Genomic DNA, 24,702 nt, shown 5'->3' with positions numbered 1-24,702 from the left:
TAAGTGAAAGATAAAATAATACTTAATCTTGTAATAATACATTATTTAAATTCTCTAAAAATGGAGTGCACAAAACATTTTTCACCATGCATGCATCAACCATCATCATGCATACATCAACCAAGAAGGATAATATCTGTAATCCTATATGAACACAAACAAGAACCATTCTTCAGTTTTTTTAAGTAATCAACTCTAATCATTATTAAACAAAGAAAAGAAAATTATCTTTCCATACAGAGAGGTGAGAGGTATCAATACGGCGTCGTCCAAAGTCATTGGATGAGAATGAGAATGAGAAGAAGTTGGTGTACAACCATCAACTTGCCCAAGTTGACTTGCTTAATCACCATAATATCTTGTCTTGACATGAAAATGATCATGGAGTGTTCTGTAATTAACAAAAGCTAAATGATTTGGCTTTAAACATGAATGAATCCATAACAAGGAATAAAAATGATTTGTTTTGAAGCCACACAGTAACTACAGAGTATGAAACTGAATTCTGATATCCCAATTTCTTAATATAAGATTCCTTATCAAGTCCTTTGGTGAATTTTTTTACAACCAACTTTTTGACTTTATAATGGTATCTTCTTTCGATACCATACAAGAAGTTCAATGTTTCTAATCGAGCTTTGTCATTTTCCAACACAAAATTAAAAAAAAGGAAGAAAAAATCACACATAAATCTATACACATCTTTACCCAGGATTTGGCTGGCTCAGCATTTGGTTGTTCTAATCTTCTTTACTTTTAGATGATATTCTCTTTTTTGTTTTCACTCATCCTTGAAACTGAAGATGTGGGCTCAGAAGTAATTGCTGATTCAAGAATGGCTGGTGCAGGAAGTTGTACTGAGGATCAGTTTGATCAGTTGTTTTAGTGAAACTGCACGAATTGATGAACTTCTTTGATGGGTGCTGCAACATGGTATCATCCATGTTTGAATGGGGGCGCTTCAGCTTGCTCTCCAGGTTTGGGGCTGAGGAATTCAATGGAGGCGGCTTTTCAAGAAAGTAGCTGCTGTTATTGCCGCTACTACTGGTTCCATTGTAGAAAACAGGCTGGTCGAGAACCCCGGAAGTGAACAGAGGATTGGATTCAAGTCCTGTTTGATTCATTTGATTCTCGGCTAGAAGACTGCTCAGCATTGAGTAATCCATATCCAAGGCATCGAATAAGTTGGAGAATGAGGAAGACTTCTGAGACCTCAAAGTGCTGTGGTTTGGAGGACTTGTGAGGAATGGTAAAAGGGTGTCTTGGATACATTGCTCTTCTTCTTGATCACTTGCTGCTGCATTTGATGTTGGTGAAGACGGCTGGGACTTTTGATAGATCCGGCAAAGAACCCAATCATCTAACTGGAACAAAGGAAAAAGTAAACTTTAGCTGCAATGTAAACATTTAATACTTCTCTTTAATTTGCATTGATGGTAACCATTCACCGACTTAAAGCCTCCATTTTTACATATAAAAAAAATAATAATGAAGCAATAAGGGCTCACCCTCATGGAATAGTCTCTAGACTTCATTGGTTTGTTGTAATTCAGACTGTTGGGGCTATCTGCAAGGCGATATTCATGCATGATCCAATTAGTCTTGACTCCCTTAGGAGGCCTTCCCTGGTAAAACACAAGAGCCTTCTTCACACCAATGTTTTCTTGTGCTCTTCCTCCGAGTGCCGGTGCTGAGGTCAGAATGATCTTATCTGTGCCTGTCGCCTTCCAATACCCGGATGCAGCGGCTCTGTTCGGCCTAGCTCCATTTGGGTACTTTCGATCTCGAGGACTGAAAAAGTACCACTCTTTCTCCCCAAAGGCAGCTTTAGCTGATCAACAACAAACAGAACAAACAACAACCAGTTATACAACTTGCACATAAACATAAAATTCACCTTACCAGTATTCGATTGGTAAAAGAAGAAGAAAGAAAAAGACAGAACACCTGGTAAGTCCCAAGGATCAAACTTGTAAATATCAACATCAGCAATGATGGAAACAGAGAACGGTATAGAAGCCACCTTCTTCTTAAGGTAATGAAGAATAAGCTCTTCATCAGTTGGGTGGAACCTAAACCCTGGAGGCAAGGTTGATTGAGGGTGGTTCTTTATGTAAACCATATCAACAAAAGCACAAGACACCTATAAGTCTAAGAAGAATAAACAAAGAAAGATGGGGCAATTAAACAAAGGGAATTGAAAGAAAAAGAAGGCAAAGGATTGAAATTTTGCGATTGGGGGATGGAGGGGGGTTATATGAACGTGGGAATTTGTCATGTAGTAAAAAAGGAAAAGGATTAGGCCAAGAAGAGTGAAAGCCTGCTAATTAATGGGGCTCTGATATTATTGGTGCTTTAGAGTGGAAAGGTGGCGGCTTATCAGAGAATGAGGTTTCGTTTTCTTGCATCATATTCTTCAGATCACAGCTTGACACGTATCCTCCCGAGTTTTTTCTCTTCATTATGCCCCTAATGCCTTGTGCCAGTCCCCCTCATTATGCCGTAATAATGTGTATCTCTTTGCTACTACAACCTCTTCATCAATTTTTTAATGCAGATATGAAGCACATGGGGCCTTGTTACCGGTGGCTTACAGCCATGAACCAGGCTAGACATGGGGGCGGAGATACGATGGAATAACTTTAAAATAACAATACGATGGAGGATATATTTATAATTTTAAATTAAAAATAAAATAATATTTAATCATATATTCATAAATTATTTTTATAAATAATTATAAAAATAAAAATGTGATAATATAATATTTAATTATACGATAATAAATCATCTAACATAATTATATAATAAAAAATACGTACACATTCAATTATTATGGGTTAATCTTTAGGTATGTATTGATTTATGGGTTAACTTTTTTAATAAAATTATGTATCCATATTATTAATACACAAATGATATATTATCATATGATTGAATGATTTTAAATTAAAGATAAAATAATACTTACTCATATAATGATATGTAACCTATATATTTAAATTATATATAAAGGAGAATATGTATTCATATTATTTCTATATCCTTTTTTAACTTTTGTGGAAGAATAAGCAAAAGGCATAAAATGATTGTTTCTAGATGAAGGTTAAACAAGTATATATGATCCTACTTACTTAACCCATATCCCAATTGCTTTTTCAGGTATTATAATACTAACCCATATCACTGTTACTTTTTTAGATATTATAATACTTTTTTCCTACTAGGTTTATAAAGAGGATTATAATTAAAATAACTATACTTTGAAGGATAAACTAAATGGATAAAGTGCCCAAGGCCTAAATCAATACAAACAACTAGATTTGGCAGTTTGTGTTGTAGTCTCATTATTATCATGGTGAGCTTTCCTGCTTTGCTTTGGGTTTCAAAATTTATCTGTGCACAGTTTTATATACCCTTTTATATCTTACTGACCAAGATAAGTTTTGATAGAAGGTTTTCTGGAAATTCATTTTATTTTTTAAGTTTAGCCAAACTCTTACCAAATTTAAATGATTATAACTAGGGTAATTTTAAGCTATAGATGGTAGGGAAAAATTAAAGAGGTATATCAATTTATATTTGATCAAAGATTTTATTTGACATTTCCATAAAATTGTAAATATCAGTCATTGAAATATTCCTTATGTCTCATTTGAGAGTCATTTCATTGAAAAATTCATTCAAACTTTTTTTACATATCTAAAAAAAAGGGGATTTACATCTACTATGAATAAACTTTTTTTTTTTTTTTTGATAACCCAAGACCTTATTAGTATTTGTTAGATGGATAAACCCAAAATACAATAACCGAACCCATAATTACTGTACTAAATAAATCAAAATTTTACAAACACAACAGAAATTTAAACCCAAATATTCATCTTGAAAGTTCTAATACTCTATCGATTTTACTAACTTTTAGGGTCTACTATAAATAAACTTCTTAAGATGGAGAGTAAGTCTTTGATTGATAAACAGCGGTAAAGCCACCCCTAGGCAAAAATTTTGGTTCTTGCCACTCATGGCCCAACCACCACTAATTCATAGTCTTTTTAAATGTTCTCAATAAATTGAAACTTCTATCTAACACCTCATGTTTTATTTTTAATTTAAATTATTTAAATATATAATAATATATTGATGTTTATATCCGTGTTTATTTGTATTATCACTTCATGAAATATTATTGTTCAAGAATCAAATCCATCTACTCAGGTTGATTTGATCAATTCTAAAAATGAATTTTTTTTTTTTTTTAGGAAGAAATTGTAACACAAAATTACAAAGTAGATAGCATAAAGATGACGTGGCAGACACACGTGACATTGTTTAATACTTAAAAATATACTTTCGTCTACTTTTTCGCCCTTTCATTCCTCACCTTGCTTCATATAAAGAATATTGTCATGTTGAACTTCATCCTCAACCCATATTTCAATTTTGACCCAAAAAAAAAACATATAATAATAATTAAAAAAATAATAATAATAATAGTCAATGCTCGAACATAGATTCCATGCATATTGTTGAGAAAATATTGATCAAGTCATATAAAAGCACACCTAACAAGAATTTCTCAAATCCTAATTTCAAAGTCTAAACCACAAAAATTGCTGATTATAATAAGCTATGATTCCTTCATTCCAACAATGGTGAAGTTATCTAAGCATATACGTATGCTCGCTATGCAGTTGTTACATGTACAATAATTTTACGTAGAAAACTCGATAAGTTATCGTTAAAATACGTATAAATATGTTAAATATCCAATCACATGTCAAATTTCTAAGATTGCTCTATGTCAGCACTCAATCTGGATTGATAACTTTAGTTACCTAATTGTACTCTGCTTCTTGTTGCAAATCAGAAATTTAACTTTGACGTGCAAAGTGGACGCACCAACCCAACACATTAAATATTATCTAGGGTAAGAATTCTGGGAAAGTAGCTGAAACTGAATTCCTATAATGTGACAAAGCGAAAAGGAATTAAAAAATCCCCAAGTCTGGGAAGACTTCCCTGTATAAATTAGGAAATGGTGAGGTGATGAGTTTGGACAAACGGCGAAGGATGAGACAAACTGGATTACAGATAGGTTTTGGAAGGCATATGCTAAAAAATGAATAGAACAAGAAAAAAGGTTAATGATTATCCAGAACCCATAAGACTTCAATATTTATCCTTCAAAGATGCTTTAATTGGGTGATAGGATTAACGTTGTAGTTGTTTTCATGCAAAGAATAGGATTAATACTTTGAATCTTATGTCATGAATGATGTAAATAAAGTACCTGGAGTCTAGTGGTTCTTTGCTTCACATTCTCCACTTTTTCAATGACTAGGTAACTTGTTCAGCTGAAACTCAAATACCCACATGTCAAGAGGCAATATAATATATATTTAATCAACAAATGTTGCAATGCCATTTAATAAAGTAGCACATAATTTTGTCTCAGTTCCATTTTCTCAACTTACAGATAAATATCAAAGAAATCCTTTGTCAAGGCAATAAAAGGAGTTCACGCGGTAAGCCATGTTTAAATGGTCAAAAGGATCTCTCCACTTAGTTGTGAGAACTTGACTTTTGATTTAAAAGTAGAATTATTATGCTCCAAGACTAGCTAAAAAGGTAGAAAGGGAAATGGAGAACCACATGTTAGCATCTCAGATTCAAAGGCCAGCACAAGATTCTTACCATTACATGATGCCAGGCAGCTTCAACTTCTCATCAAGACAAACGTGCAACTAGTCACTACATCAGGTTGTTAAGGGAGGGTTTGACTGAACATAGAATCACAATTCAGACGACAAATGTTTAACTGGCCAAAAGTATGGCTAGCATGCACAAAAAAAATGCAATAGCTAGTTTCCAAGTGCAAAAAAGTCCTGATTGTGACCCCTGTAATTTTCCACATATAGTTTACCCAATTTAAAGGTTAGTACTTATCTATTCAAATAGTAATACTACAGTTTTCCCATTTGGGACCTCACATACTGACTTAGACCTAACTAAAGAACTGTTTCAAAACCATTAAGGAAGAAATAAAGTAAACTTAAACAATATATATACGTATAGTAGACACGACATCAGTTTTCAGATTTTCTTAAATACTAAATGAAAAGAGGGTAAAATTTTATTTCTCATCTCCTCTGTCAAAGAAACTAAATCTCAAATGCTTAAGGTGACAAGACATAACCAAAGTAATAAACTATAATACATCTCATCATACGTATGAGTGAATATTAAATTAATAGCTTCGTCTTATGAATTCAAACACATGAGATACGCACATCTAAACAAATAGTTTAATTAATAAAATGAAAGGATTTTAGTACATTACCTTCTGGTCACTTGACAAGGATGGCATTTTGGGAAACCATTTAATCCTAAAACTTTTCGGCTTGTTGGAAAAATCCCAACAATGATATTTAAGTCTTAGCAAACTCTAGTATGAAAATATACTCTTCTTAAAACTCCCTTAAAATGCTTACACTACTAAAGCCAAGAATACTTAAGACCAAAAGAAAGAAATGAACTATGAAGTGAAAGTTAGGAGACAAAAAGTACATTTGGTCTTTTCTAAACAAAGGTGTACATACTATGAGGATCACATACAGAAATGCAACATTGCAACAACAAGACTTCATCATTGTAATGCTACATGATCTCAAACATGTTAGATTAGCATTACATTTGAACCACAACATAGACATAATCTACATGGTAGCATAACTAAGTCAGGGTGACCTCAATTAAGATATTTCAGATCTTGGTTTCCGTGAAATTTCATAACTACAATCATATTTCAATGTTCAACCTGTCCACATACAGACTTAAGCAGCAGGAAGTTAACCAAAACACAGGAGCTAATGAATAGTTCTAAAATGAATTCAAATTTACTTCTCTTTGTAGAAATCGAACAAACTACAATAAGGAAGTAAACTTCAAACCACCTCACACAGAGCAATTAAATGGAAATGCAAATGCAAATCTTTTTTCCTATCCTGCAGAACAAAACATTCAGGTTCATATATACATGCATGAAACCTACTACTAATAAAGAAGTTCAAAATTTGTGGTGTGTTTGGCCTGTATGGTTTTACTTAGTTGGCTTTACAGCCCATTGTTCTATGGCTAACAATTTGGTACATTAAAGATAGGATCATCCAATGCAAATAAAAGAATTTACAAAAAAAAGATCCTTATTTATTTACCCCATATTGCATCGTCATAAAATTTAGTGAAGTTTTCTTTAAAATTTAGAACTCTTCTTCTGAGGATCTCAATGCATTTCTTGCAAAAAGAAAAAGAATTTATGTATTTATCCATACTGCATATCAAAAAATGTTAACCAGAAATTATGAATTAAATATTTAGTAGTGATTTCCCATTATATATCTTTCAAGTCACAATTTCTTCATGCATTTCTATAGTTTCTAACAATGTCCATTGTGCTACATTAAATACATTTGTTTCGAGGTCAATAATAGTGCAATAGAGAAAGAAAAAAAATTCAATAACTTGTACCAGAAGACAAATATTATCTTACCTACCCGAACGGCTGAGTTGAATGGCATTTGGTTTCGAACAAAAAGGTCAAAGATTAAATCCCCTTGAAACCACTACCCCAGATATTATATCATGGTTGTTCTGAATGTTAAAGGCTGTAGGATCTTGCAGTAATCCCACGGCCAAAAGGTTTCAAGGTTATACTCCGGAAAAGAAAAAACCCACTGTCATCCTACTGAGAACTAAACTTAACAAAACTTACATAAATTCCACTACTGTCTTTACAGAAGATTGTAGCAAGATACAGCCTACACCAGTTTGCCAGCCTCACTCAATGCTCAAAGGTCAAATACGACAAAAATGTAATAAAAGCTTATTAACTTGCATCCTCTGTCTGCTTTCTTTGCTAGGTCCAGGTTAATCAACACACTCACTCTACCCAACCAGAGCCAAAGTCATTAGCCTTTATATCCACAAAGGAAACCATAAACAGATGCAGCCAAAACAAACCATGTATGCTTCTAGTTTTAAATATGTATCATAATCAGCAAATGAGTAAGATAGATGACAGAACATCTCATGGTCTGGGCAACAGATTATGTGCATGAAACATAATGCAACCTTCATGTGGCAATACTCAATTTTCAATACGTTTGGGCTGAGTTGATGTATAAAATTAGGATAGTTATTTATGATGATTTGTCATACCAACAACAGTCATTAAAAAGGCATCTTGAATTTACAATGTATATAGAAAGTGTCACTCACCTCTATTATGTTTAAATGAAAACTCATGGAGACAGGTATAAGTTATAATCATACAAAAAACACATACCGTGGCGATTTATTGTTACTTAAATCTACTGCTCCCAGAAAGAAAATCCCCACCCTCTTTCAACTCTTCTAGTTTCAGGTTGTCGAAGAAAATCTCTGTCCCCTTTAGATCTCCTGCAGATTATTCCGTATGATTACCTGACTGAAGATTATTAGCTTTGAACTCTGCCACCTGATGCTCAGCAAACTGCTTACTGGACAACCAATCATGAATCATCTCATCTGTTTTAGGTTCTGGAAAAAAACTGTTTTTCCTTCATCTCTATATAGTACTTGTGCGCTTCCCCCAGCTTTCCATTCAAAAAGAGCCCATGTATCAGCACAATGGATGAACTACGATCATGACCAGTTCCATTCTCACTCATCTCATTCCACACCTTAAAAACATTGTCAAACTGGCACCATTTAGAAAACTTTCTAATTAACATGATGTAAGTATCATTATTTGGTTGGCAGCCTGTCTTTCTCATATTCTCAAGTAGCTCAAAAACTTCTTCTCCCGTTCTCAGCATACATAAGAAAGCATGGAAAGTCTGAATTGTGGGTTTGAGACGGTGCTGCAACATATCATGAAGGGCCTCCCTAGCCTCATAAATTTTTTGTGCTTTACAGAGAGGTTTGATCAATGAGTTATAGGTGACAATATTTGGAGCTATACCCTTCTCTTCCATACTTTTCAGGAGATTAATTGCCTCTCTCACAAACCTACCTTTCACCAAAGCATGAATGACAGCATTGTAAACCTTTCTATCTGGTTCAATCCCCTGTTTATTAATTTGATCAAAAAGCCTGAGCACTTTATGAATATTACTTGCTTTTGAGTAGCAAGACATGATACTGGAGAATGACAGAACATCTTGTCGAATTCCTCTCCTGCTCATTTCCCTCCAAACTCTCTCTGCCTCTTGTGGATTACAAATGATATTACACCATCCATTAAGAATAATATTAAAACTCTTGGTATTGAATGGGAACACCTCCTTGTTACAAAACGTCAAATGCTCAGCCTTTTCCACATTCTTTTACCGACAAAGAGCTGACAAAAGACTTTGGAAATCATCAATATCCAAATCGAAATTAAACTTTCTATAAGCATAGAAAGCATTTATGGCCTGCCCAACATCATGCACAGCACAATATCTCTTAATCATGATCAATAGAGTCTGTTTTGTCACAAAAGAAGGACCTGTCCTTCCCCCTCTCATCTCATCAATCAATGCCCATGCTGTATCAAACTTCCTCATTTTGCCAAGAATAGATATCACTGCATTATATTGGCGTGTCGAGTGTGCATAATCTGGCTGCTTTCCAGCCCATAGAAAGAAAGTAAATGCGGCCTCCCAATCATTTCAAACCAGTGAGAGAACCTCCACCACCACCTCTGATGACATCCTAACACCACATTGCTCAATCTTGGCTTTCATTTCAGAGCGTTTACTACAATATTCGAGTAATATATCCACAAGGGTATTGACATCTTTGACAATACTCCCATTGCTTCTATTCAATTGTTTAACACCAGTTACATCCATAACCTCTTTATCATCATTATCATTATCATAATTGTCAATATCACTACCACTCTCATCACAGTCCTTTTCTTCTAATTTGGATATATTTGATGCAGTTGCGGTTTCGAAATTTGAAGAGCAGTAACAGGAGAACTGCAATGCAAACCTAAAACCATAGATAGGCTTAATCACAGTTGTTTCGTTGATGGGGTTCGGGTATTGTGATGACTTTACATATGCAGAACTCAAACGGGTGTAAACACGAATTACAGCGCGTGATAAGGTTGATCTTACAACTCTGATTCGTTGCATTTCCGGAAAATCAATCAACAGGGTTAAAAAAAACACTACATAAATGGTCAGTGATTTTTCTTTTTTCTTTATTTTTTTAAAACGAGACTAGGAACAACAACTGTTCGAGGAAAAGACTGAAAGAAAAGAACAATATCCAATAAGCTTTGTATGAAACTTACTGGCTGGATGGGCTCATCAGGTAGGAAAGATTGATGAACTTAGCTTGATCCTTGTGTGTATTAACACTGAGAATTTAGGTGGAAGTGATAACAGATTGAACGGTCACAACGGCAGTGAAGTAAAAGCCCGCCAACAACATGCATGAGGTTTGAGTTTGACAGGGTTTACGCGTACAAGTTTTTAGTAATCCTTTTAGTATGAGTAAATAATAACCGTCGTACCATGTTTAACCTTTTGATGGTGATTAAATTAATATTTATTGGTAAAATAGGGATTAAATTAGAATTTTCAAATAAAAAATTTGGATTCAAACTTCTGCATTGTTTGTAAAATCTTAAAAAAATTAATATTTATTAATTTAGCAACATTGTCAACTGATAAAATTGAAGAGATAGTAATTTTAAAATTAATATCAGCTTTAAGAAAGATATTATACTTGATCAATGTTTTAATATCAAGATTTGGTCTTGACTCGAGTCAACCCTGTCGTATTCAAATCTCAACAATTGTAAAGGTCAAAATTCTGGGTGAAAAATAACCATTCAACCTATTCATAATAATAAAATAAAAATAAAAAGATAGCAGGTCTAGAAAGATAAGGGATTAAAGGACTTGGAATCATTAAAAGAAACAAATGAATTGGTATTTCAACTATCAGTCTGTTCTTTGTTCTTTCTCTAAATGAACTAATTAAATCAAAAAATCATTCTATCAAGAATTATAAATCAGAAAAATTCTGTAACATGATTACAAATGATAATAAAACGGGTTGTTTTTTCTCTCAATATTACCAGGATCCAAGATATAAAGCCAATCCAATTTGATTGTGAGTTCTGAGGTTATCGGCTGTGGATACTTTCATATTGACTCTGCCCGCACCGAAAGACCCACATGTCACCTGAATAATTGTTCAATGTGTAATCAAGCTGATGATGTGCTTCGATCATGTCTATGATGACATAGCCTCTATGGCGCTGCCTAGCGGCCATGCTGCTTCAACACGAGCATTTTTATATTCGACTTGCTTTACCAAGGTAATATCTAGCCAGGGATCAAGGCCTGTCCAAGAATAACGACAATACATGAAAGATCAGAATTCGATAATATAGCCTTACCAAGCATAATTGACACAAATCGACACAATTTACGTGTATAGCTCACCGAATCCAACAACAAGCAGCATATGCTGGTAGACAAGATCCATGCATATGTACGGCAAGTTATCCTCCCCCACATCAGGATATGTGGATTTTGCATCCTCCAATCTTGTTTGGCAAGCCCGCTTAGCCGCAGTTTCAAAATCAGCAGGACGAACCTTGGCAACAGCTTGTTTAGAATCAACAAAACCAGCCTATACATAGATAACTAAGTTAGCATTGCAATGCGACCATAAGAAAAGCAAATCATAATAGGCATTAGTTTTCCCATGGAGACTTCATACCTCTGCAGCCCTGTCAAAGAAAAATGAAGCAACAAACAGACTCTTTTGTCCATCACCCCCACCACCATTCCATATTCCACCAAATGTGCATTTCATGTGAGTACATGAATCATTAACTTTGAGGGCTTCAATAACTGTACTCCTACATTGCTCCAGGTTTGAGCCAGAGGGAGAAGCTGATGCTTTGTAATCTTTTCCACCATACTTGTAAGATCCTTTAAAAAGTTACAAAGAAGAAAAAAGGAATTTAATATCAATGTTTTATCTATTGTTAAAAGGCAGAGGAATGTAATTTGCACATCATATTAAATTACTTTTAACAAGATTTTCCTCTTCAAAGGAAGACATTTTCGCCTTCAATCTTCACAGCATCCCGGAAAACCACTTTAGAACTCAGAGAGAGAGAGAGAAGAGATATGTCTGATGTGTAAGGGGAAAGCAGGAAGCCGACAGTTTCCATGGCCAAGCATAAGATGTTTTGCCATGATATTTAAATTTTGGGATAAAGAAACCACTGATATGATTATAAGCTAAAATATGGTTCCTGCTTCCAAGGCATCATGCATTGGATCAGAAATCAGCAATGTGGTTTAACTCTTAGTTCAATAGTGTTAGATAGTGTTATTATGTAGGTTTGTAGTGGACACAGATAACTTCTTAACTTACTTTTCAAACAGTTACAAAAAGTATTAGGCAACAGAATTTTGAAAAAGGTAATTATTGTACACACACAAGATACATCTTAATAATTGAACATTGAAAATATTGTGTAACAGAAACTCCCGAGTTAACTGAACATACCATCATATCCAGTCAAAATGCATGGGTTGTTAGAGTCATCAGTAACCTTCAAAATTTCTGCTCGAGCTGCTAATAAACCATAGTGCAAGTAACTGTATGCAAAATGACAAAATTATATTAGCTGAAACATAGAATAAGAAAATATCTTCAGAACCACACAGTTCAATGAATAAAAGATCTTTCTAAACAAATTTAAACCTTGAAAAGATTTTCTAAGATGAACAGAAGGTCCACCCAATTATAGATGATTGTCAGGTGATTGAATATGAGATTATTTAATAAAGATAATGAGGTCAAAGTATGATAGTATAGAGGGAAACCTGTGAACATAGAGAAAATATTTTGTTCCCATCAGAGTCATTTCCTTTACATACGAATCCTCTCCCCCTGATAACTTCGGTGCCGTTGCAGCCTCCTCCTCTGAGATGGCATATGCCATCTGTACAGATCCACCTCCAAGATCAACTACTCCAACAGTATTTGAATATTTCTTCCCCAACCTCCCTAATAGATAGTTTATTGTAACCTGCAAAACAAGGTCCATGTAAGAGATCCTTACCATCTCGGATAAAACAAAGAAATCAAAAAGACCTGATTCTCCTCATTGTGAGCTAAAATAAATGCAGAAAAATTATATGCTAATGTGTATGTTTCATTGTTATTTTCATTATATATTAACCAACTACTCAGTTTTTCATGATTTTAATTCATCAAGGACAAGATGCAGCTACCATTGTTTATGCCTCAATATGTTTCTTTTTCAGGCCCAAAATAAGTCGATACTTACTTCATTAATCCTTCCCTCTATCCAAAGAGAAAGCATTATAGATGTCTTAACATACAATCAACCATGTCAAGATGATTTGACTATGTCAGAGGCTAACCAAAAATCAATTAACACAGCACCAAAAATGAGGTTATAACATCTGAAAAAGTAGATTGCAAAGCTCTTTTCCTTTAGGATCAGAGCAGAATCAGAACATAAAGTTAATCACCAAAAAATCATGTCCAATGAGACCTTGCTTATCACTCAATTATGATTATGGGCAGTTACCAAAGAAATACAGCCTTAATATTAACAGAGTTTTAGCCCATTCAGGGGAAAAAAAACGAAACCACATTACTTGAAATTTCAACTGCAATTACAATGACAATATGATCTTAACTAGTTTAACATTGCACACCCCACAGTCATTCTGATAAATAGGAGGTAGGAGAAATGGTTAAGTGGAATAGCAGAATAAAAAGTATCACTACAGTTTTTCATCATGATCATGGGAGAAAGTTATGTCCTAAGGACCAAAAGCACCAGCGAGTCAAACAACATATTTTTTCATATGCAAAAAATATGCATTAAGCACACCAAAAAGCAAGAGAGAGAGAGAAAGGAAAAAAAAAACAACATACCCACTCATAAGCACCTTCTTGAGTACCATCTAAAACAGTAACACCATCGGGCTTGAAGGAGCTTTTATATTGGAGAAGATCCCTAACCTTAAATTGGAAGTTCAAAGAGCTGTAAGTATGGTGAAAAATAAAATAACACAACCAAAGGATGGGATAACAAAACAAAATTACCGCTTGCAAAATTCTATCAGATGCATCACCTTCTAGCTGCCTTAACCCTGCAGTTGCCTAGACAAACATTAAAAAACCACTTGAGTAATTTAACCTAAATTTTCAGAAACTCACGTTACAGTATCACACAAAGAAATCTTGATAAATGAAATATAGAAAAAATTTGTAACCACTCACCCCAACTCTAACTGGTGTCTTTGATCGTAGTTCTTGGGGCACCACACTTTGTGCTTTATCAAGAAGTGAAGTAAGGGAGTTCGCAGCAAGTTGCGGATCATTTGCATATGCACTCAACCCTGGTTTAATCTGCAACTCCACCAACAACCAAAAAAACTAAACCAAATAAAACACTGCAGTTCATAGCAGCCAAAAGAGAAAAACGAAATAACAATTCAAGTAGTAGATCTAGCACCACAGATTACAACTGCTCAGCTTCACCATTGCACATGCATGATGAAATCAGTAGTACAGACAATGTGGCTTTTCATTAACCACACCGTTAACAATTACCAGTTAAACCTTTTTATTTCATATATCTTGGTACATAAGTAGTAAAATGAGGTAATAAATCAAATACAATCTCTCAATCTTTCCTACATCAAATCCAACTAACAATAGAAAAATAAATGTTCTAAGCCAAAGGAGATTCTATTTAATTCAATTGAATTCAATGAGACTACCTGAACAAAAAGCTCGAGATCTTCACCAATAGGCACGAGATCCAAGTTCTGATCAAAACAATACACGTGGACACGACTCCCCGAACTACCAGCGTCAAAAATAACAGCATAACTCTTCGACAACTTCAATTTTGGCGAAAACTTCCTCCCAGTCATCTTGTACTCGATCACAGTCTCGGACGACGGCGCCCGTCCCGGCATTACAAACAAAACAAACAAAATCAACATGACCGGTATGGAAATCACCAAAAACACGCTCCGGTAGCGATGGATCTTGTCCTGCAACGAATCGTATTGACGATTACCAGGCCGTTTAGACATCTTTTCAGACAAGAGGTGGTCAGCGGAGTGGGAGGGAGAGGTGGCTCCTGTTTCAATGAGCTCGGCGGCGGAGGGGGATCGGTAGCGGATCTGGCCGTTACCGGTGGAGGAAGGAGGAGGAGGCTTTAGGGATTGAGATGAGGGGTCCGGTGAGGGATCCAGGTTGACGGATTTTAGATTTGGCGAAACAAGAATTTTAGAATTGAGTTGGGAAGGAGAAATGTGGAATAATAATCTTATGTAATGTCAAGTGCGATTGTAGTTGGGACTTGAGAGGAGAGATTGGTACTGCTCTGCATATATTGTCACCGGAGAGAGAAAGATGGGATGAACGGAGATGAATGAATGATGTGCTTTCCATACGCACCCAGTACTTTTGAAAATTTATGATAGCCCCACTCCGTCAGCCTCCGTGACTGAAAGTCTAAGCACGAGTCTAGCGAAAAGTCGAAAAGTCAAAATACCCTTTTAAAGAAGGAGAATTTTTTAAGTACTTTGCTAACCCTTGCAAAGTATCGGCTGCTATTATGAATTATGAAAGTTTTGAGGGTTTTCTATTTTTCTTTCTTTTGGTTTTGGAAGAAACCGCGTTTTCCCCCCTGATGCTACTGTAACGAATTTCATACGACCTGTTTTTTTTTTTTTTTTTTCAGAATTCTTTTTTAATTTATCTTATTATAAAATAAATCTCAGGACGAATTATTGGATGGTACTTATTTGTCATATGTACAATAACGGTTAAAATACTAAAAAATCATGGGCCTCCCATGGATCTCCTAGGACACTGCGTTCTCATTTTTTTTTTTTTAAGATTTTTGTCAATTTTTTCGTTTTTTTATGATAAAAATAGTAAAGAAGATAGTACATTATCTTTATTCTTATTTAAATTAATTTATTATTAAAATTATTATAATTTCATGAAGATTTTGAACATTGAATGTTTATGATTTCGATTTTGAATAATATACAAAATCTTTTAATTCATGATTGCTTTGATTGAATTTTTTTAGGTTATTGTGTCATAGGATATATAAATTTGATTTACGTTAAAATTAAAGGTTGAAATGACAAATTTTGACTATAAAATGCGTCAGATTTAGTCGGAAATTAAATTCGAGGGACCCCGGGTGAATAAATTTCCTATGGGTTAGAATGACGTCACGTGGGATGGGAGAATTTAATTTTTGAAACAGTTAAGACCCGGGGGAGAGAGGGGGAACCTACGGGGGCAAAGAAAAACTATAAGACCTATATGAGAGTAAAAAATATATAAGGGGGCAAATGATATGTTTTCACTCTAGAGTTTTTTGACACATAGTTTTCGAATTGTATATCTGTTTTTCCTATTTTAGGATTCTTCGATGTGTAATTTTCGAATTTGAAATTTGTTTCTTCATTTTTGTGTTTTTTTAGGCCTGTTTTACTATATAATTATCAAATTTCAGATCGATTTTTCGGTTTTTGTCATATTAAACTATTTTAATGTATAATTATTGAATTTCATGTCTATTTTTCCTATTTTAGGGTTTTTCAACATGTAGTTTTCGAATTTCAAGTCTGTTACTTTATTTTTGTGCTTTCTAGGCTTGTTTTCTTATGTAATTTTTGAATTTCGGATCGATATTTTTGTTTATAAACTATTTCAACATTTAGTTTTCTAAATTTAAGATCGTTTTTTTTATTTTTGTCATTCTAGAGTATTTCAACTTGTACTTTTCATATTTTTGATCGATTTTTTGATTTTTGACAATTTAGGATATTTTATTTAACCTCTATAATTATCTAGGGTGTTTCGACTTGTACTTTTAAGATTTTCGAGCGATTTTTTGGTTTTTAACATTTTATTTAACCCCTAAATTATTATCAAATATCTAAATGTCTTTTTTACATAATATACGAATTAAATTTTACAAATAAAATTAAGTTTTGAGTTAAAATTTGTATAAATATTTTTTTCTCATAAATTGATTTTTTAGACTCAAATTAAAAAATACGAATTTTTTCCTTCCAAACAAACCTGTAATAATTGATATTGAGTGACAATGAGAGTGAGAGTGAGTGTTTGAATGATATGAGAAATGTATATAAATGAGAGGTTTATATAATTTTGATATTTTAAAAAATATTTAGACATTTTTGCTTAAAAATTTGAAAAGTGAGTATTTTTACTTAGGAATAGGAAAAGTGGGCATTTTTTGCTTAATAAAGGGCAAAATGGCCAATTACTTTAATTTCCCATAAATTATCCTTCTATATTCTAATAAATAAAATGAGTTGTTTTATTATGTATTTTTCCATTACATAAATAAATAAAAAAATAGATAGATATTAGGTCTAAGTCCATCCATGATGGGTTGATTCGACTTAGTTTACTTAACTGTCAAAACGCAATTGTTGAAGGTTATTAGATGACAGTTAAACTATTATTTAAATGTTCAAAAACTGTCATCCCAAGAGACTAACACAAAAAAAGCAGTCTCTCCTCTTCTTCTCCCAAGGGCACAGGGAACAGAAAAATGAATGTCTTCCAAAAGGAATGTAGTATGTGAACAAATGACATCATGAAAATAGCTCACATCAACACCTCATTCTGTGTTCAAATGGATTTCATCGTAAACTTAAAGTCAGGTATGCTAAATTATGTTTATTGTAATTTATAGAATTCACTCTAGCATTTTTATTTGTTTCCAGCAATAGATAAAACTTTGGTGATAATGACTTATTTGATCTTAACGTGCATTAACCTTAAAGACAACTCCTAAAATTTAGCCTTTTAAGCTAAAAATGAAAAACGTTTAAAGTAGTGAAGGATACAAAATGCAGAAGCAGCAATTATTGAATATATAAAACAGGAAAAGTAAGTCATTTTATCATTGACAACTGAAAATGAGTGGCGTTTCAGAGCTACATGAGATATTCTTATAATCTTATTACATGAATGCCGAGCTTGTGCTTATCTAATGCTGAAGAAACACACATAGTTGCCACCTTAATTTTTTTTCTGTTTCTTTGAAGATGGCGGAGATGGTAGAGGGAAGACGAAACGGAACACCCATGCCGCGGCTATTGCTCCAATGAATGGACAAATCCAGTATACATAAAACTGCTCCCATGTGTCATGCCGTTTGTTTATGTATGCCCAGCCAAAAGCCTAAACAGTCACAATATGTTTCAGTCACATGGTTGTTAGAGCAACGTATATATACAAATCAATATGGCTATTGCGATAACCTAAAGACACAATGTTAAGTGCAGTAAGATCCTCTACACTTCTTGATCAAAAAGACCATACATCACTTTCAGCATCCATCGTTTTGCCGCAACATGAGAAAGTCACATAAGAGATGTGATTGTATCTCATGAGGCCGATAACAACTGCTTAGCAAGAAAGATACTGTCTTTCTCTAACTTTTGATTTCCTCATGCCTTTCAAACAAGAAACGCTGCATGTTACATGATCCCTGCTTAGCTTGGCTTTGCTAATGCTTACAAATCCAGAAGAACTTATTTTTAAGGCTTTGTAAAAGTTGACATCTTTATTCATCCTTGGCTTTCTGATAAATGAAGATGAGCCAAGTGCATCAATAGAGCCAGAAACATCATGATCGCTTCCATCACAGCCAAAAAATGAAAAAAAATGCGAAACAGATTACAGCAAGATTTAGCTATCTAAATTGGCATAACTAAGTGATCAGAAGGAACAATATTCTATCAGAGTTGACAAAAGGGTCTCCAACACAAAATGCAGTCAGGAATGGAAATGCCCACATAATATCAGTACTGACCCTAATATCGATATTCATCACCACTGGAAACCACTGCTGCCATGACCACATAATATTCATATTGAACACCATCAATCACTAACTTATCTTTACCAATTGTACATGAAATCCCTAGACTATTAACTCAGCACAGTACGTATATCAAGATTAGCTCTATGCAAAAGAAGTCTTCAACACTTTTTGTTAATTTTAATTAAAGATATACTTGAAGTAAATAAAAAAGGTTCAAATACAGGTGCTCAAGAAAAGATGTTAGGCACTTTCAACAACTTCAGTTTTCTTTTAGTGTATCTACTTTAAACTGATTACAAGGAACTGTTTGATGGACTTGATTGAGAAGGAAGGAAATTGGTGATACAGGGGTTAGGGAAGGTGTGTAATTCAGGAACATGGATGCCATGAGAGATGAGAACTGCAGGAGATCTGAAGTTTCATGCTCAAAAGAGGATTCAGAGGGTTCAACAAACTTGTATACTCTCTTTGGCTACAGGGAAATTTATAGTATGATGAATTAAGGAATTTCTAACAAAGAAATTGAGTCAGCAGCAAAATGGAAAGTAAAGAAAAAATTTGCAATGATTTATCACGAATTGGATGCAAAGGAGCTATGCTTCCTTTCCGATCATAGTTACAACAAAGATGCATGGTTTGCCTGGATAAAGTGGGCATATATTTCCTTCTTAATCACTATCTCCAATATAATAACTGATTTATGTGTTAATTTGTCCATTCAATAGACAAAAAGATATAATGCAATCAAAGAAATAGATTGAACAAAAGTCGTAAAGGACATACTTTCCTCAGCAAAGTTGTGATGCTCAAAGCATGGAATCAGTAGTATGTTAAGGTAGTGCAAAAACAATTAAGATGCAACAACAATAACAAAATCCAAACATTTCCATCCAATCTAGTTGCTGCATCACCTTATAAGGGCAATGTACAAAGCAAAAGCCATATGTTGTACCATGGTTGTGGACAATTTTTTTATTAATTTAGTGAATTAATGAAATTATATGCTGTTCATGACCAAAACTACAACATGACCAAAAAGTAATATCATTATAGCTTTACGACAATACTTCAACTGGTTAACTTTTATAAGATTTGGAATTTATATGATTTTGATAAATCTATACTATTGAAATTGAAAAACCAGGGCAGAAGTAAAAATTTAGACAACTCACATTGGCAGGATTCATGGCAGGCCCAGTGTAGGTAGAACCTGACATGACCAACACAACAGTTGCCACAGCAATCAACCATGTCTTCACAATACTGTTACGAGGACCCTTGAGAATAATTACAAGCACAGCAAACGTAATTAGAAAAGTCAACAGCCCCTCAGCAATGGCTCCAGTATGCATATCAACTTTCAAAGAAGGCCCTCCAAGCCTGTGCTTGTACTTTGGTGGGATCACCTCCAGGATTGCCATTGCACCACCCACAGCACCGGCAGCCTGCCAAAATAAAAACTTTATATTTACATCCAACACTCGTCTAATATCTTATGCATTACTTTAAGTCTGTTTTAGTAAATGGGTTCTTCTAAATCTTTAGGCATTTAGAGTGAGATTGTTACATAGTTCACACACCCTTTTCCAGCCAAAGGGTCTTTGATAGTTTCAGCAGTAACTTTTTGGCAAATAGAATTTTAGTTCTAATCCCAATTAAAACTACTCCTTGATATAAATGAAAAGTTCAAAAAAAAGAGTCAACAGAAAACCACTGCAATGTAGATCCAATCAAAGATTCTGTGTTCAATTTTTTTTTTTTTTAAAACACAACACAAAGAGGATGATGATTACATCACAGTTCAGCTAAAGTTATAAACCCAATTAAACTACTCTTGAATATAAAGGAAAAGTTCAACAAAAAGAGTCAACAGAAAACTACTGCAATGCAGATCCAATCAAAAGATTTTGTCTTCAAAATTTTTTTAAACAGACCACAAAGACGCTGACGATTTTACATCGCAGTTCAGCTAAAGTTATCAACTAAAATAATATTTTTTACAAAAAAATAAAAGATAACTTTGAATTCATAATTCCTTATCAATATGACTTAAATCATAAAACCACGAACCAAAAACTAAAGATGTGTTAAAAATAAAAACCTGGGCAGGGAAGCGGAGAGCCATAGAGAGCAGAGAATCACCGCCGACACCGGCAGAGTAAAAGGCGGCGGTACCAGTGGGATTAAAGCTAGCCCCACCAAGCAAACCACCAATATAACTAAAAATGAAAACGAAAACAAAGACAATGAAGGTCACGATTAACATGGAGGGCCAAGCGAGGTTTTGCACACCCAAAAGAGTCGCTATCTCGGTGGTCAAAATACCAAACGTCGAAGCACAAAACACCCACATGAAAGTCAACAGGAAATCGCCCGCAGAGGCCTTGATCGGACCCATTGCTCCGGTCTGTTCAGGCTCGAGTGGGTACTATAGTGAAGAGAAGTTGAAGCTTGAGAGTAGTTTATAGTGGGTGTTTTCGGTGTGGTTTACCTGAACTATTCGAAAGTGAAATGAAAAAATCGAGCTTTGAATTAGATTTGGAATGGGTTTAATTTAGTTTAGTTGACGAAGTGGTCGTGGTGGTGTCTGGTAAGGATTGGGGTTGTTGTGATTTCTATGTCTATCTCCCTCTCGTCTTTCACCGTAACCATTCACCAACCATTCTCCATGCTTGCTTTGTGCTTTCAGCTTTCTATCAGATCCAAACAATTTGGTCATTGAGGTTTGGTATAAAAAACGAGAAGATCCTGTAGATACTGATAGAAACAGTTGGGTCAGGCCAAGTTTGGTTCGGCTTGGAAAAAAATCCAACTTGCGATTGACGAGTTTTCTTTAAATTAGTTTAAATTCAGTTATGTTTGAAGGGAGTTAAACTTGAATTTGGTTATAATATCTGATCAGTCTTGAGTTGCTCTTGATAAGTATTAAGGTTGACCTTAAAATTGATCAAAATGATTTTGTTTTGATATGTATTAATAAAAATGATTATATTTTAGTTAATTCAAATTGAATTTTTAAGTTTGCAAGCTTAGGTTCCGTGTTTTAAGGAATTGAACTCAAATTTGGTAATGTTATCAAGTTGAGGTTTGAGTTGATCTTGACAAATATTATAGTTGAGTTAAAATAATTCAAAACGATATTGTTTTGATATGTATTAATAAAAATAATATCATTTGAACTGATTTAAGTTAAATTTTTCAAGTTTACAAGTTTGAGTTCTATTTGAAGAAAGTTAAACTTAAATTCAACTATAATATCAAGTTAGGTTTGAGCTAATTTTGTCACGTACTATAACTGAGGTAAAAAACATTCAAAATGATATCATTTTAATATGTATTAATAAAAATAATATCATTTTAATTAATTAAAATTAATTTTGTTAAGCTCGTAAACTTGGATAAAAACCGGGACTCCACAATATAAAACCCTGATCCAGATAGATTTTATGGAGGCCAACATTTAAGGAGCAAAATATGTGATTTACCCTCTTTCTGTCATTGAATTTTAGGAATCTTTGGGATTTGATTAAAATCCTGTATTATATAAAGATTATTGGTTAATTACCTTTCCTAATCTAATGTTATGTTATTTTTTAATTAAAAATTTCATATGTATTTATTAAATAGATAAATTTAAAATATAATAATCAAATTAATAATTATTATATCAACTAAATTAAAATTTCATATTATATATATATAAAATAAAAATTTATATTTCTAAGGTATGAGAAAATTATTTTTAGATTTATCATCACACATATGGCTATTTACCACTTGAGCTTATATGACATTTTCTATCTTCAACGCTTTAAAAAATCCATCATCAAATTAACTTTGGCTTTTCTTAGAAAATGGAAATAACTAGTTTGTCCTCTTTTAAATTTGTGAAATTGAGTACGTTGACGAAATCAGTGACACGTGTGAGCCACTGGCTTGATTTGTTTTTCGTAAAAAGAAGTAACGGATGTAGAGAACTGGTGCCACTTGGCGAAATATATCGCAGCTAAAATCATTTTATTTAAAAGAAATAAAAAAAAACTGAAAAAAATAAGTCACCAACGGCCATTGGAAAATATAGCCGTTGGGACTTGGGAAGCTTGCTATAACGGCTACTTTTCATCCCTATTCATTTATTATGATTCTCTTCCATTTAAGAATCCTGTCATTCAGATCAATTTGTCAACAAAATAAATCTCCAGCTGAGCTTGAATTGTTTCAAGCCTTTTACAAGTCCCCACCTGAGATTTCTTCCTCTTATTGATCAGCAAATTCCCTTTTTCGGCTCCTTAACATCAGCTGCTTGCTTTTTCACTTAATTGACGAAGGTATGCTGCAACACATCCATTTCTAAATTTAGAAGAACAAAAGAGATTCCTTTTCAACAACGTCACTTGAAATTTTTTTGTATCGAAGACAAATTACGATTTGGACTTTAATTTCATGAATTTTCAAAACCCCAATTATTGTTTTTGTTCATTGATGTGTCTGTCGGGAGGATACAGTGCCTATTTAATTAATTTCATCAATTTTAGTCTTGCAGTTCACGTTATAGAAGAGCTAATTATTATTATATTTTTGTGTACTTGGTTCATTTCAGGAGGGTGAAGGATCTAATTAGCAAAGATGAATGATCTAATGACAAAGTCTTTCACGAGCTATGTTGACCTCAAGAAGGAGGCCATGAAAGATCTCGAAGCTGGTCCTTATTATGATGTCGAAATGACATCCTCAGCAAACACTATGGACCAGAACCTCAATCTTTTCCTAGAAGAAGCTGAGAATGTGAAGAAGGAAATGGGGGAAATCCAGGAAATATTGGACAGACTCCAAGAGGCCAATGAGCAAAGCAAGTCCTTGCACAAACCTGAGGCTCTCAAGTCTTTGCGCAATGAGATCAACAAAAATATTGTCACAGTGCTCAAAAGGGCCAGAACAATTAGGTCTCATCTTGAAGACATGGACTGTGCCAATGCTGCTAACAAGCGCCTCTCAGGCTGCAAAGAAGGAACCCCGATTTACAGGACTAGGATTGCAGTTACTAATGGCCTAAGGAAGAAGTTAAAGGAGTTAATGATGGACTTTCAAGGGCTGAGGCAGAAAATGATGGCTGAATACAAAGAAACAGTTGGGAGAAGGTATTTTACTGTGACTGGAGAGTACCTAAATGAGGATGATATAGAGAAGATCATTTCTGATGGTGGTAATGGGGGTGAGGAGTTTTTGACACGTGCAATACAAGAGCACGGGAGGGGTAAAGTTTTGGAGACTGTGGTGGAGATTCAAGACAGGCATGATGCGGCAAAAGAGATTGAGAAGAGTTTGTTGGAGCTGCACCAGATCTTCTTGGACATGGCTGTAATGGTGGAGGCACAGGGTGAGCAGATGGATGATATTCAGCACCATGTGATGAATGCTTCAGATTATGTCAAGGATGGTACCAAAGAGCTCAAGACTGCAAAGAACTACCAGAAGAGCAGCAGAAAGTTGATGTGTGCGGGTTTGATTCTTCTGTTGTTGATCATTCTATTGGCTATCATCCCTGTTGCCACCAGCTTTAGCAGTTCTTGAATTTTGTAAGGCTCTACAGAGGATTTAATGTCCTGTTAAATGCTATGGCTTGGCTGAAGGAAGCCTCAAAGTCCTTATACTTGGACTAGGTTGTCTGAGACTTGATATTTTTTTACTTTTTATCTTATTGATTGGAATTTGAATACAATGTCTTGATCATAATTTTTTTCATAATTCTTGAT

At 34.2% G+C, this 24,702-nt stretch overlaps 4 protein-coding genes and 1 pseudogene across 4 annotated transcripts; 1 reads left to right on the top strand and 4 right to left on the bottom strand.

Annotated features, from left to right (window-relative positions):
- Positions 1-493: 493 nt before the first annotated feature.
- On the bottom strand, positions 494-2,287 carry LOC123208430 (NAC transcription factor 47-like). The gene is made up of 3 exons (XM_044625955.1): positions 1,948-2,287; positions 1,509-1,831; positions 494-1,364 (listed from the first exon to the last, which is right to left on the bottom strand). Exons 1-3 carry the CDS (start codon positions 2,120-2,122, stop codon positions 786-788), a joined length of 1,077 nt encoding a protein of 358 aa, XP_044481890.1. The 5' UTR covers positions 2,123-2,287; the 3' UTR covers positions 494-785.
- Positions 2,288-8,175: 5,888 nt separating this feature from the next.
- Positions 8,176-10,528, bottom strand: LOC123206882 (annotated as a pseudogene).
- A 424-nt stretch (positions 10,529-10,952) lies between these two features.
- LOC123209565 (apyrase 2-like) lies at positions 10,953-15,584 on the bottom strand. The gene is made up of 9 exons (XM_044627666.1): positions 14,832-15,584; positions 14,329-14,457; positions 14,152-14,208; positions 13,981-14,067; positions 12,894-13,099; positions 12,574-12,665; positions 11,773-11,987; positions 11,493-11,682; positions 10,953-11,390 (listed from the first exon to the last, which is right to left on the bottom strand). The coding sequence occupies exons 1-9, from the start codon at positions 15,150-15,152 to the stop codon at positions 11,281-11,283; spliced, it is 1,407 nt and encodes a 468-aa protein (XP_044483601.1). The 5' UTR covers positions 15,153-15,584; the 3' UTR covers positions 10,953-11,280.
- A 2,403-nt stretch (positions 15,585-17,987) lies between these two features.
- Positions 17,988-21,677, bottom strand: LOC123209445 (aquaporin SIP1-2-like). Its single transcript, XM_044627510.1, has 3 exons — positions 21,051-21,677; positions 20,122-20,394; positions 17,988-18,303 (listed from the first exon to the last, which is right to left on the bottom strand). The coding sequence occupies exons 1-3, from the start codon at positions 21,345-21,347 to the stop codon at positions 18,142-18,144; spliced, it is 732 nt and encodes a 243-aa protein (XP_044483445.1). The 5' UTR covers positions 21,348-21,677; the 3' UTR covers positions 17,988-18,141.
- Positions 21,678-23,103: 1,426 nt separating this feature from the next.
- Positions 23,104-24,694, top strand: LOC123209057 (syntaxin-related protein KNOLLE-like). The gene is made up of 2 exons (XM_044626790.1): positions 23,104-23,277; positions 23,550-24,694. Exon 2 carries the CDS (start codon positions 23,576-23,578, stop codon positions 24,518-24,520), a length of 945 nt encoding a protein of 314 aa, XP_044482725.1. The 5' UTR covers positions 23,104-23,277; positions 23,550-23,575; the 3' UTR covers positions 24,521-24,694.
- The last annotated feature ends 8 nt before the right edge of the window (positions 24,695-24,702 follow it).

This window comes from Mangifera indica, chromosome 2 (assembly GCF_011075055.1).
Source record: "Mangifera indica cultivar Alphonso chromosome 2, CATAS_Mindica_2.1, whole genome shotgun sequence".
NCBI classification, from domain to species: Eukaryota; Viridiplantae; Streptophyta; class Magnoliopsida; order Sapindales; family Anacardiaceae; genus Mangifera; species Mangifera indica.
This window is presented reverse-complemented; position numbering and strand designations above follow the sequence as displayed.

Coding starts and splice junctions, on each gene's coding strand:
- LOC123208430 (XM_044625955.1), bottom strand. CDS start 2,122: ATGGTTTACATAAAGAACCACCCTCAATCAACCTTGCCTCCAGGGTTT. Junction 1,832..1,947: donor TGATCCTTGGGACTTACCAG/GTGTTCTGTCTT, acceptor GTTGTTGATCAG/CTAAAGCTGCCTTTGGGGAG. Junction 1,365..1,508: donor CTAGAGACTATTCCATGAGG/GTGAGCCCTTAT, acceptor CCTTTGTTCCAG/TTAGATGATTGGGTTCTTTG.
- LOC123209565 (XM_044627666.1), bottom strand. CDS start 15,152: ATGTCTAAACGGCCTGGTAATCGTCAATACGATTCGTTGCAGGACAAG. Junction 11,988..12,573: donor CATTTTGACTGGATATGATG/GTATGTTCAGTT, acceptor AACTTTTTAAAG/GATCTTACAAGTATGGTGGA. Junction 11,391..11,492: donor GCTGCTTGTTGTTGGATTCG/GTGAGCTATACA, acceptor ATTCTTGGACAG/GCCTTGATCCCTGGCTAGAT.
- LOC123209445 (XM_044627510.1), bottom strand. CDS start 21,347: ATGGGTCCGATCAAGGCCTCTGCGGGCGATTTCCTGTTGACTTTCATG. Junction 20,395..21,050: donor CTCTCCGCTTCCCTGCCCAG/GTTTTTATTTTT, acceptor TTATTTTGGCAG/GCTGCCGGTGCTGTGGGTGG. Junction 18,304..20,121: donor CTGCCATGAATCCTGCCAAT/GTGAGTTGTCTA, acceptor GTGACTGTTTAG/GCTTTTGGCTGGGCATACAT.
- LOC123209057 (XM_044626790.1), top strand. CDS start 23,576: ATGAATGATCTAATGACAAAGTCTTTCACGAGCTATGTTGACCTCAAG.